This window comes from Meles meles, chromosome 11, assembly GCF_922984935.1.
Source record: "Meles meles chromosome 11, mMelMel3.1 paternal haplotype, whole genome shotgun sequence".
NCBI lineage: Eukaryota > Metazoa > Chordata > Mammalia > Carnivora > Mustelidae > Meles > Meles meles.
The window spans coordinates 3,822,224-3,834,882 of record NC_060076.1 but is presented as its reverse complement, the minus strand read 5'-3'; the positions used below and the strand labels follow the sequence as shown (position 1 = coordinate 3,834,882).

Below are 12,659 nucleotides of genomic sequence, written 5' to 3'. Positions count from 1 at the left end.
CGGGTGGGTGGTCCCCCGTGCCTCCCGCTGCATCCCCTTGGGCACAGACGTCTGCTTGTCCCTTTCAGAAACGGTAAGATTGATCACGTGGGCAAATTGTCCGGCGTGTCTGTATTGGACCACAATAGAGAAAGGGGGCATTTGGTTCAGCTGCCGCAGCCTGCCCCACACAGTGCACGGTGTCCTGCCAGCTCGTCCCCGAACGGCGCTGGCGGCCACTGACGGTGATTGTCTCCATCCGTCCCTTCGCTGGGAGCAGCGCCCCAGCGATTCCCTCCCCATGGCTCCGACATTCCCTCCTGCAACCGTGAGCTCTGGTTCTTCTGGGAAGAACTTGTCCTCATCGCCTGTCACCATGCGGCGACTCTGGGCAGGCCTCACTTGCCGCCCACCAGTCCTCCGGGAGAGGACACCGCTGCCAAGGGGCGGGGCATATGAAATGGGGCGCGCTGGGCGGGGGCTCTCCCAGGCCGGAGACGCTTGTCAGGGAGAACCGGAGTCCGAAACTAGAGGCGGTAACGATTACATGCAGTCCCCCTGCACAAGGAGAAAGAGACTCAGCACGGGGAGGGTGGGGGGGTGCTTACCGCCCGGGGGCGGGGGTGGGTCAGGGAAGGACACAGACAGGGCAAGGCAATGCTCGCTGGGTGGATCCGCCGGGGTTCTTGGTGAAGGCAGGCCGAGGCGATCAAGACGATCGGACACTGAAACTGATGGGGGGTGCGGGGCAGCATGGGGGGTTGACTTCTCCGATTCTTCGTGAAGACCGGCTTCACCGACCAAGGACCAAGCCCAAGGGCAAGGTCTGGTTGAAAAGAGGGCTCCAAGGAGGCCGTCTAAAGCCCACTCTCGGGGACAGTCTCTGTCACCACCTCCCAGCGCGCCGCCCTGAAGGTCAGGGGGGCTTCCTTGGTGGAGAGAATGCGGAGCCTTCGAAGACAGCCTCTCTGTCCTTCTCCCTGCAGGCCCTCCACACCTTTCTTCGACCTGCTACAGCATCGCTACCAGCAGCTCTGGGTGCAGGAACAGAAGGCCACCCAGAAAGCCATTAAGCTGGAGAAAAAGCACAAGGTAAATCATCCCCCACTCCAGAGTGGCCCCCGTTAGGGATGGGAGCGGGGGGAGGGGCTGGCCTGGCAAAGCTTTGACACGGATATTTGGGCACGTTTGTCACAAATGTGGGGGGAGCGGGGGGGAGTCAAGCTGCGAGGTGCTGTGCTAAAAGGGTCTTGGTGATGATCACACCCAACCCCTACTCAAGCCCGGACACGGAAGATTCTGGCCAGAACCCCATGTCCCGACTCCTCTCCAGGCCTCCGTCCACCAACCTTCCAAGGCTCCGCACATGCAGAAGCCTGATTTTCAACCAACCCAACCCGCCGAGAGAGCAGCGCGCCCTGGACTAAAGAAAAGGCTAGGAAGGCGGGATGCCGTAGAGAGCACATTTCGTTGTACTTCAGGAAAACATTTTGTTCCAAAGTGATGACAGGCCACACGCTAAACCCATCGTGTACGTCACACACATCGTGTCCCTTAGGTTTGGCCGAAGCCCCCGAGGTGGGTTCCTATTTCCTGGGCATGGAAACTGAGCCTCAGTGCAGCGGTGACCGTGCAGGGACGCCGAAGCTGTGGACAGAACCGCGTCCCCACGCCGCCAGTTGCTAATGGTGCGAGCGGCAGTTGATCCCGACTGATGACTGCATGGTGCCACAGGGATTTCACTAGGAGCACGATGCACGTGTGTCTGATTGGTGCCACAGTCTAACCGGGGCCCTCCCGACGCAGTGCTCCGGGCAGGGAGCTGGGCTGAGCGCGCACCCGTGTTCCCGCGTTCTGTCTCCTGAGCACCCCATGAGGCTGGGATCTCATCAGGTCATCTTGGTTGTTCCATTTTCCTGTGGGCAAACGTAGGCTCACAGGGATTAAGCGACTGGCCAAAGGCATCAGAGCCAGGCCTGGACTCCCCTGTGTGTGCGGCCCCAGAGTCTTGGCTCTCCTGGAGGGCGAGGTCCCAGCCCTGCTAATCGTGGGAAAGCCTGGAGTTCAGCAACCGGACAAAGATGTTCTAGAGCCAAACTGGGCAGCGGAAGAGTCTGAGCAGGGATCCTGGCGCCTTCAGGACAGGCCAGGAGCGGCACTGCGGGGCAGAGGGCGCCAAGCTCCCCAGGCCCCTGGCTGTCCACCACGGCCCCTCCCGCTGTCCTTGGCGGTGGCGGAGCACGAGACACCAGCTCATGAAACAGCAGAGTGTTGCAATAACATTTTAATAAGCAGCCCCTGACTAGTTTACTCGTTAATGGCTCAAGAAAGAGTCAACTTGCTATGGTAACAAGCAGTTTCGAAGGGAGGCCTGCCGTTACAAGCCGCCTCAGAGCTCCAATTTTGTTGCGCGTTTTAATTAGCCTCAATTTCACGGCGACTCGGAGTGTCGCAAATCCATGGAAAACCGAGCTCCCAAGGACACATCTTCTGACGCTAGAGACAATCGTGACCAGTGCCCTCCCCGTTTGGCAGAGCACCCCACTAACGGGAGTGGTTCTGCCCCAAGCCTGGGCTGGGAACTGGGGCCCGCTCCGGGGCTGTGACGGCCTCAGTTCCCTCACGGGGGAAAGAAAGGCTCAGATCGACTGAGGGCCCACTGTGCCGTGCCCAACACATAGCAGGCGCTCAGGAAACACTTGTGGAACCAACCCCAGGGTTCTCTCCCCGTTCCAAGGTTCTCTGTGGCTGTACGTTGTCTAACAGCAAGGAACACCCAGACCCACACACACGGGCTGGGGCCTGGGGTTGACAGGAAGGTGGATCTTGCAAGGTCACGTTGCCACCATCCGCGGGGAAGCCTGTCTCTCCAGCAGCAAAGGATGACCTGGGGTTTGGATGGTGGTGCCCCCCCTGCCCCCCACGAAAGTCTCAGCAACAGCTTCCACGCAGTGAGTCTTAACCTCGGGCACCTCGGCTCAACACTGAACTCAGCAAATCCTACAGTGCCCAACCTTGTCTGTCAGGCATCAGCGATCCATATCCAGTAGGGAGATCCATTTCCACTTAGGAAGGGGGAACGGGGTGCCTGCATCCCCCCCACCCCCGTTCTGAAGGCAGGCTTGGTCACTCTCGGCTGGCTAGCATCTCGGGTTTGCAGATCGTTGCAAAACTGTTCTAGAAGGCAGAGAAGACGGGTGAGCCAAAGGGCTTCTGCGGTATCCACAGACGCATTCAATGAAGTTAATGTAAATGACCAAATCAGCCAATAAAAGGGATTCGATGGGGTGGTGGCATCTTCAGCCACTTTTGGGTCAGTTCTATTGTGGTAGAACCCAGGGTAGGTGCAGATTCTGCAGACCTCGAAACTTCTACACCTTGGAGGGCCCGCGGAAGGGGAGTGGGACACGCAGGCTTCCGGCGATGCAGTGAGTATGTCCCGGGGATAAAAGGTACCGCCCAGGGGATAGAGTCAACAGGGTCGTATGGGGACAGACAACAACCACGCCGCCGAGCCCAGCAAATGCACAGACTTGTCAAATCGCTACGTTGTCCACCCAAAACTAACATAACATTCTGTGTCGGCTGCCCTTCCGTGAAAGAGAAAAAGAAAGAAAAGAGAAAGTACACAACAAAACACACGACTATTCCAGATTTTGGAGAAACAGAGCGCACGAATAGGGCCCCTCCAGGACCTTAGTCAGGACCGTGTGCCACGAGGATCCCCAAAGCTCAAGTTGCATCCGATTCCGGGAAATTTACCCGCTGTGAGCTCTAGGGGTCAGACTGGAAACAGATCAACATGCCCGTGGCACGGGATGGTCCCACACCGGAGTCCGTGGAGCCGGGGCCGGGGTGGGGGGGGACGCAGTGGCCTCGGAGAAGGACCGGAGGCAGGAGGAACGCAACCCACGAGTCCGCAACACCAGGAAGCCCAACCCTCTGCCCTCGCCTCCCTTCATCGTAGCTCGGGCTCCTCCGGGAGCCGGGAGACCGCCTCACCTCTGCATTTGTCTGGCCTGCAGGTGATCCTGGGGAAGCTGTATGAGACCCGGAGCAGTCAGCTGAGAAAGTACAAGCCGCCCGTGAAGCTGGATGCCCTCTGGCATATGCCTCACTTCCAGAAGGTCAGTCTCGCCTCCAAATGCCTCTTCCCGCACCTACGTCGATGCCTGTTCCTCTGCCGGGTCTTTACCCGTCCTCTCGACAGTGAGACGCTGTGGGCTCCTAGCCTCTGGTGGGCGTGATAACAGCAAATATTACACGGTTGGTGTATTACTTTTCGTCATCCCACTGATTCTTCACACTCACTGGAGGTGGGGGGCTGCTGCTACCCTCGCTGCACAGACACACCGGCTTCTGTGGCCGTCTCGTGCGGAACCTGGGCCCTTGGACCACAGAGTCCGGGTGTCTGTCTATACCGCAGAGGACGCTGTCTGGGTCAAAGCCCCCTCCAGCGACGGGGTCACGGATGCACCGCATCCAGCCCTGGGGACTTGAGGGGGAGGACAAGCCCACGCCGCCAGCGCTAGGCCTCCTTGCAGGGTGGAATTCCTGGGGATGGGGGAGCAAGTCTCCGCCAGAGACTGACACCCGCCATGCTCTGGCCTCAGAACGGAGCCTGGTGCTCATCAGGCCACGAGCCCTGTCGCACCCAGAGTGGCATCTCTCTTCAGTGCCTTTTAGCAGGGGAAGAGCCGTGTGAGAGCCGGGAGTGGGGAGGCGCTGTCCCGCGGAGGGGAACAGCTTCCGAGTGGGAAGGGAGCTCTACACGCCTAACTCGCACCCAGCGAGCTTTTCTAGGGGACCACGGGGACACGCCTGGCCCCAGGAAGACAGCTGGACAAAGCAACAAAGCAACGTTCCCGGCCAGCCCAGCCCACCGTGGTATTGAGTTAAACTACAATTTGGACAATGAAGGGGCCAGTGCCTTCCTGAGCCTAACGCACTCGAACAGGCTGCTGAGCGCCGCGGAGACGCCCGCTGCCCCCCGACGCGGCCCTGCGCGTCCTGCCCACGCGGCCCCTGTCAGCACATGTCAGTGACCATCCTCCCGCTGCCCATCAGCCCGCACCACCCTGCACACAAACGTGACCAGGCGCCGAGCCGCAGGTGCCGGGAATCCCTGCCCGTGTTGCTTGGCAGCTCTTCTGTTTTGGCCAGGCAGCTGCGAGGCTCACCCTGGTTTCTCTGTCTCCCCCAGTTTCCTGCCTTTTTCACCACGTTCCTCCCCCTCCTCTCCCCACAGCTTCCTTCCTGGCCCTTCCTCCATCATCTCTCCTCCTCTGCTCTTTTCGCTCCGATTTTTCCCTCTGATTCTCCCTGGGAGGCTGCCCAGGGAGGGACGGGAACCCAGAGCTCCGTGAGCACGAGAGGCCGTGGACGGGACTCAGCTCTGCGGCGTCTCCCCCTGCCCCCTGGCTCCGATTTAGAATCTGCCCGGAGCTACTGAGGCAGGGGACAAAGGGGGGCTCAGGTGGTCTTGGGTCAGAGGAGCAAGGAAAGGGCCCCCACCCCCATCCCAACTCTCCCATGTCAGGAGGGCATGTCTCCCACGCCGATGTCCCCATGGTCCCGGCCCGGAGTCGGACACGAACGAACCAGTTTCGGGGGGCTTTGACTCAGCTGTGCTGTGCTCTCCGGTCTAGACTGCTGTCACTGAAATGCGGTCAGAGCAACAGGGGGCAGCCTGTGAAGGCCACCCCTGTGTTCGGCGCCAGGCACCGCATTAAGTCATCTCTGTGTACTGCTATGCTTCGTCTTCGGAGCAAGTGCCCGCCCCCGACCCCCGCGGCTCCGGGGCACAGAGGGGAAGCAGAGTCTGAGCTGTTTCTCCCCAGTGAGCGGGGTGGTGGGGCCTGGAAGCCTGGCTCCTCTGACCGTGGGCTCCAAGCTCCAACACACGACCCGCTGTGCCACGGAAACAAGAAAGCATAAACATGCCCGCCCCGGGATTCATGGGGTGATTTTCGTCTTTTGGGGATGTTCATGGGTTTCTGGAAGGTCCTCTGTAGGACTCTCAGAGCAAGGCTTGTCCCTGGGCGCCACCATGGTCAGCCCAGCAGAGACTCTAGCCCCCCAGAGTGATGCCTTTATGGATGCAACCCTTGGTCCCCATGTTGGGGAAACAGTAGCAACGGGAAGCGTTTAGCTCTCACTGTGCACCGAGCATTCGACATACATTATGTCGCAGAAAGGACGCCCCTCGGCTGATGTGCAGCCTGAGGCTCTGGGGACAGGAGGACCGTGCCCAGGAAGAAAGGGTCCCGGGTTCCATCCTGAGGGTCCTTCCCTCACTTCCGACTGCGTCCCGGCAGGTGCCTCTCCAGCCCAGCGGGGCTCCTTTCTCCCCTTCACAGTGTGTATCCTCATTGCAATTAATTAGCTAATTGGGCAATTAGTTGTCCATCTTCCCCAGCAAAATGGGAGCCCCTAAGGCCCGTGGCTGTTGTGACCCCCACGGTGTCCCCAGAGCCCCACACCCAGTGAGCGGTCAGTGAATGTCTGCGGGAAGAATGAATGAAGGAGATGAATGAATGAATGACCAGTACGGCACAGAGTGGCAGAGAATGAAAAAGCCTTTCACAGACCCGCCGAAAGTCCCTTCCCGACCCGAGCATCCTGGCAGCCCCCATTCTGGCAGCCCCCACCGAGTCCGGGCTCCGGAGGGCCAGTGCGGCGGCGACGGCGGCCGAGGGCTACGCAGCGTCCCGCCCGGAGCCCCAGGAGGGTCTTTGTCTGTGCCTCGTGTCGGTGCCCAGCCACCGCCCTCCCCAACCCAGCCCCATTATGAAAGGGAAAAGCGCTTCCAAAAAAGTTGAACCTGTCACAGTGATGGATAACCTAAATGGACTCTCCCAGCTCAGAACAGATGTCGACACCGAGCCCTGTCAGAAATAATTAAACACCTCTCCCGCGGAAAAGCAGCAGGCAGGGGCGCGGCGGCCTGCTCCCTGCGCTGGGTCGGCGCGAGCAAGCTGGCCGCCTGCACCACGCGGCCAGCCCGCAAGGGGACCGCCCAGACCCTCCTGGGCCCGGCACCTCGAGGGGCGCTCAGCGGCGTCCTGCCCCGCCCCCGCCCGGGACCGTACCCGTGCGACCAGCCACGGGCTGCCTGGGATTCCAGCGCCCATTCTGGTCTGCGCCACCAGCCTTTGCCACCGATGCCCGGGGCCCAGAGAGGGGGTCAGCCCACCACTGGCCAGTGCCCAGGGCATGGACACCGTGCCATCAGCTGGCTAAGAGGCTCTCTGGGCCTCAGTTTCCCCACCTGAAAGTGAAGGTAGCGCTCTTCTAAAGTATCTCCTCCAAACCGAAGGCTCACGATCCCAGGGTCACGGCTCAAGGAGCCGTGTGGGATGGTGGCTCTTGGAGGTGGCAGACCCCAATCCCAGAGTGAACTGCCAGGGAAAACGGCTCAGACCCTTCCCCAGGCTCCCATTTTGGGGACGGGATGTGAACGCACCTCCTCCCATCCCCGGTGGAGGGATTGCTGGGCTTGGAGCCGGCACCCTCTGTGCCCAGTGGCGATGGGGCTCATGCCCTTCCCCAAAGTGCTAGGGGCTGCGGGGAGGGAGGAGGGAACCCGCATGCTATGTCTGTGTGCACACATGACTCAGGGTCAGCGGCCCTGGGTCACATGGCAACCCTGCCTCTCCCTACCTGTCACATGGCTTTACTGGTCCCCGTCCCCATTCCATCTTCTGAACACGGGGCCAGCAGAAGGATTCGATGACAACTAATGCATTCGGCGGGACACCTGACTCTGTTCAGGTGCCAACACATGCCCTGGGGATGGGCCTGGTGATCATCATTCATTCCCTCATTCATTCACAAATCTCATTCAGCATCGTGGTGCCAAGCCCTGCTCTAGGTGCCGAAGTCATACTGCCGGAGGGTCTCTGGTGTCCGGCAAGGGTGATGTGGGTAGACGGACAGAGGGCTGGACGCTAGACGGGGAAGTTTGGAGTGGCTCTACCTGGGGTGTCCAGAAGCCTGAAACGGTGGGGAGACCCCAACCCTAGCTGGCAGCCGGAGCTGGGGGTGGGGCCAAGCCCCATAACTTTACCCCCACCAACGTGATCCTGGTAAGGCTGGCCCACCTACTTGGGTTTTCGAGGCGGGGGCCAGAATCCAGGCTGACCTGTTGGGGGGCGGGATTAGTAATAGCGGCCACCTTCTGCTCTCAGAAGTGACCCAGTCTGAACCACGCATCCTGCGGCCGCCTGATGTTAAGCCAAGAAAATCAGACGGTTCATCCTTCTTTATAATGACTGCCCGTGAGAGCAACCCAAAGACAAATGTGGGGTCAGCAGGTCCCACGTCTGCCTGGCGGCACCCCCACAGCGGGTGAAGGAGCCGGGGGTCCCGCACCGACATCACACAGACAGTGTGTCACCCTGCGGAGCAGTATACAGCCACTGAGACGAGGACCTTGGTGTACTCATTGCCACGTCCCTGACCCGTTACCAGGGGAAGACCTCGCGCCGTGTGACACCGTAGGGATAGAAGGGCCCACCCCTGGGTGCTCAAGGACAGACGTCTGGGGGGAGGGGCCCCAGGTGGCAGCAGCAGCGGCGATCCCTGGGGTGCGCTGAGGCTGAGTTTTACCTTCTCTGATGCTCCTTTCTGCATTTTCTGAATTTTTACAGTGAGTATATGACTTTTACAAAGCCAGTAAGGCTGTTTTTTTTTTAATGTCTTTGAAAGGTAGGGACACTACATCCCTCTTCAGGCGCTTGTCCCAGGGCTCAAGGCCCCTTCAGCCTAGTCCCTCCTGAACTCACAGGCCCTCTGGTGTCGATGGCCACGTTTGGTTTCTCGCCCTGGGTTTCCATCAGGTGCAGAGATCAGAGCCAGCGCTCTCCCAGCAGTGAAGGCGGCCAGCTCCCTGAGTCTGGCTCTCTCTGGCCAAGTCCATGTTATAATTGGAGATCCCAAACCCGTTTTGGAGGGAGGTTTTCCTCCAAATGCCCAAGCATCTCGAGGTCACCCCTCATGCTGAACACGGCGCCTCCCCCCCCGACAGACCTGTCTGTCTTCCCCCGTGCCAATACCCACGGACATTACATAGTCATTCAGTCACTAAAGTATGAACAAATTGACTATATTTTCATTTGGCTTTCGGTTCCCGCCCCACTGCTTTAGAATAATGGCCCACGCTATTAAGCTAACAGTTTGATTTACAAGCTCTTGTGCTCTGAATGCTGGGATCAGACTCCTCTCTTTGTGGAAGACTAACCCTGCCTTGGGTCTCCTGGGCCCCTGGCTCCCTAATAGAACCGGAGACGGCGGGAGAAAAAAAAAAATCAGCAGTCAGCCAAGCAGTGACACCCAGAGATACAGCTGATTAGTGAAAGCTGCTGAATCTAAGAAAAGGATTTTCTTTCCCACCTTTAAGCTCCCTTACAAATCATAGCCGGCTGGAAAGTTAACTCTCTGTTAAACCCCCAGAGCGGGCTTTGAGCCTGTCCACCCGGCTGCTGCCCCCTCTCCAAAGGGCCCATGACATAGGAGCCCTCCTCCGGACAGGTGTGTTCAGCCCTGAAGTCACTCCTTCCAGATGTAGGAGGGACAGGTGCCCGACCTGCTGCCCCTCCCCGAGGTCCCCACACTGGTGGTGTATTTTAAGAATCCTCTCGCTCTGTCGCGTTGGAATAAGAATCAGCCCATGTCGCCGTGTCGGGCACCGAGCACCGGGATGGAATATGTCACACGCGGAAACAGGGCGCTGGGGAGAGTGATTCAGAGAATTCGGAGGTCCTGAGGCAGGTGACATTTCTTCCCTAAATATGGATGCCCTCACTAGAAACCAGATCAGGGTGCGGAAGAGCTGCCTTGCCGGACAGTAAGAGCGGGGGCTTAGTCGGTTTTACATAAGCTGGCACCTTGGAGGGACAGAATTTTTAGGCACCTGTTCATGAGGTGACATTGTTGCTCGATACTGGCAAGTCGCAGAGAGCCGGAGTTCAACCTCCGGGGACGGGAACAAGGGGAAAGGAGGGGCGGGAGGTGGGGGTGGGGGACAGCAGCAAAGTTCCTGGAAGGGCAGGACAAATCTGGGTTCCCAGGAGACGGAGGGAGATGCCAGGCGTCAATGTTGGGGCCCAGAGAGGTGGGAGCTGGTGCTTCTAACTGGGGACCCCCGGCCTGACTGTCCCCTTAACGCTTTGGCACTTGGGAACTCTCGGTTCTCTAGAGAAAGCTCTTCTCCCCCACCAGGGGGCAAAAAACATCTCAAATTGTGTGTTGAGAATCAACCAGAAAATAGACAAGACAGCTTGTTTCGGTGTCAGGCATGTATTTCTAACCTCCAGGGAAAGCTAGAATCCCACCTTGAATTTGGGGGACTCAGTGGGACTTCGTGGGTCCCCAATGTCTTCTTCCGGCTCTTCCCCGAGAGCAGAGTTCTTGCTGATCTACATGGAACCTGTGGCTTGAGCAGGACTTGGGGCTACCCTCTGAGCACCTCACTGCCATGTGTCCCCACGCCTCCGCCTCTGTCACCGGGCACCCAGCTGTCACCGGGACGGATCCAGAGCTGCCTAGCACGTGGCCAGCAGCAGGTTCCAGCAATAAACAACGTTAGATGATTTGCTCGGGTGATCTGAACTTTGTCAAAAGTGCAGGCGAGACGATCCAGGAGGCTGGTATCCTTGTGTCTCAAAGCCACAAGCAATCGATACGGTGGACCCCCGGGACCCGCTGGTGTCCCTCTGAGATGCAGAGTCTGCCAGTGACAGAGAGCAAGTGTGGCAGAGAAAGTGAGAAGATGGGGGTGTCTGCTGGCCTCTCCCCTGCCCCTCCTCAAAGACGTCGAGGGCAATGACGGGCTAGTTCGTACAAGAGAACGGGGGTGCTGTGACCCTAATCCAGCAGCTGGACGAGCGGGGGGGTGTGTCCAAGAAGTCCCTCGGAGGCGGCGCCCCCAAAGGTGGTGATGATGACGACGCCCGGGGCGCACACATCTGGAGCACCTCTTGGGAGCTCCGAGGAAGTCTCACCTTGTGCCAAAGCTCCCAATAACCCTCCGTGGCCAAGAGGAGCCACGCTGACTCAGAGGGGACGCGCCTGTGCCGGGAGGCCTGAGGTCACGTGCACAGGCGAGCGATAGAGCAGTGGCTTGCGCCCTCTGGCCGGCTGCCCCCCGCCGCAGGCCTTGGTGGAGCCTATAAATACTACGGACCTGAAACTGAGGTCAGGGGCCAGTTCGGGGCTAAATGCCGGACCTGGAAAGGAGAGCGAAGGGCGGTCAGGAACTGGGCTTTTATAGTGTCCAGAGGGTCATGGCCAGCCCTGCTCTGGCTGATTTAAGCCCTTGCAATAAACAAAACTTCCCACTGCCCTGAAAGCCTTTAGATCTTGATAACCCCCCAAGCGTCTTTTAAATTGCAATTTGGCCCCAAGGCCAAAAACAAAAGAGGCCATTGATCGGGACCTGCTGCAGGAAAAGGCGGGAGGCAGAGACTGGCCGGAGGGCTGAGCCTGGGTACTCGCCCAGGAGCTGGCCTCATGCTGCACCTGTAAAGTGGGGACAGTGACAGAGGGCAAGCGCGGGTCGTGGGTGTGAAGCGCTTGGCGCGGGCCTGGCCAGGGGACGGTCATGGAGCATCGCACCGTCGGTGTGGGACGCGCGACGGCATCGGCTCCTATGGATGCGACTTGGCTGTGCCTGCGGTCCTCTGGGGAGAGCTTCAAAATGCAGACTCCAAGGTCTCCTGGGTGAGGCTCAGTCGGTTGAGGGTCTGGCTCTTGATTTCGGCTTAGGTCATCATCTCAGGGTCACGAGATCAAGCCCCAGGATGGGCTCTGCCCTGAGTGTGGAGTCTGCGTGGGATTCTTTGACCTTCTGCCCCGCCCCCATTCTGCGCACGCGCTCTCTCCCTTCCTCTCCCTCTCTCTCCCCCATCTCTCTCTCTAAAAAAATGTGCAGATTCCAGGGCCCACTCCAGGATCCATTCTAGTGGGTCTGGGGTAGCCTCCAAGCCTGCATTTCCGGTTTTTAAGGCTTATTTATTTATCTGACAGAGAGTGTGAGAGAGCACAAGCAGGGGGAGCAGCAGAGGGAGAAGGAGAAGCAGGCTCCCTGCCGAGCAGGGAGCCCGACGCGGGGCTCGATCCCAGGACCCCGAGATCACGACCTGAGCCGAAGGCCCAGGCGGCCCCAGGCCTGCATTTTCGGCAAGCAGCTCCTGGAGCTCACTGGCCGGGGCCGGCTGCCCCGCACAGAGGTTCAGACACGCATGTACCGCGGCGTGCGGGTGCGCCCCGTGTGTCTGCTCTGAAGCGTGCTGGGGCCTCTGTCCGAAATGTGCCTGTGGGAGGCAGGCTCTCATCTGATACACAGCCCCGAGGACTCCGGGCCAACGTTGGTCTGCTCCCGCGGCTACCCCAGATACCACAGACTGGGTGACTGCCACAGCCGACGTCAATCTCTCAGTTCTGACGGCTGCACACCCGAGGTCAGGGCGCCTGTGGGGTGCCGTTCTGGTGAGAGTCTCTTAGGCCAGCCCGGAGAGAGAGAAAGCGGGTTCTACAGCGCCTCTCCTTACACGGGCCCTGACCCCGTGCTGGAGGCCGCCCTCCTGTCCTTGTCCGAACCTAGTTGCTCCCTACCCTCCGCCCCAAATGCCATCGCACTGGGGCCAGGGCTTCCATGCAGGAATAACCCTAACCCTCAC

The 12,659-nt window shown here is 59.5% G+C and overlaps 1 protein-coding gene across 1 annotated transcript in view; it reads left to right on the top strand.

Annotated features, from left to right (window-relative positions):
• Nucleotides 1-12,659, top strand: part of CFAP77 (cilia and flagella associated protein 77) — a 123,408-nt gene that overhangs the window by 96,816 nt on the left and 13,933 nt on the right. The window contains exons 4-5 of the mRNA XM_046021724.1: nucleotides 966-1,071; nucleotides 4,005-4,106. Of these exons, the coding sequence (XP_045877680.1) occupies nucleotides 966-1,071; nucleotides 4,005-4,106 (208 nt within the window). The remainder of the gene's footprint in view (nucleotides 1-965; nucleotides 1,072-4,004; nucleotides 4,107-12,659) is intronic.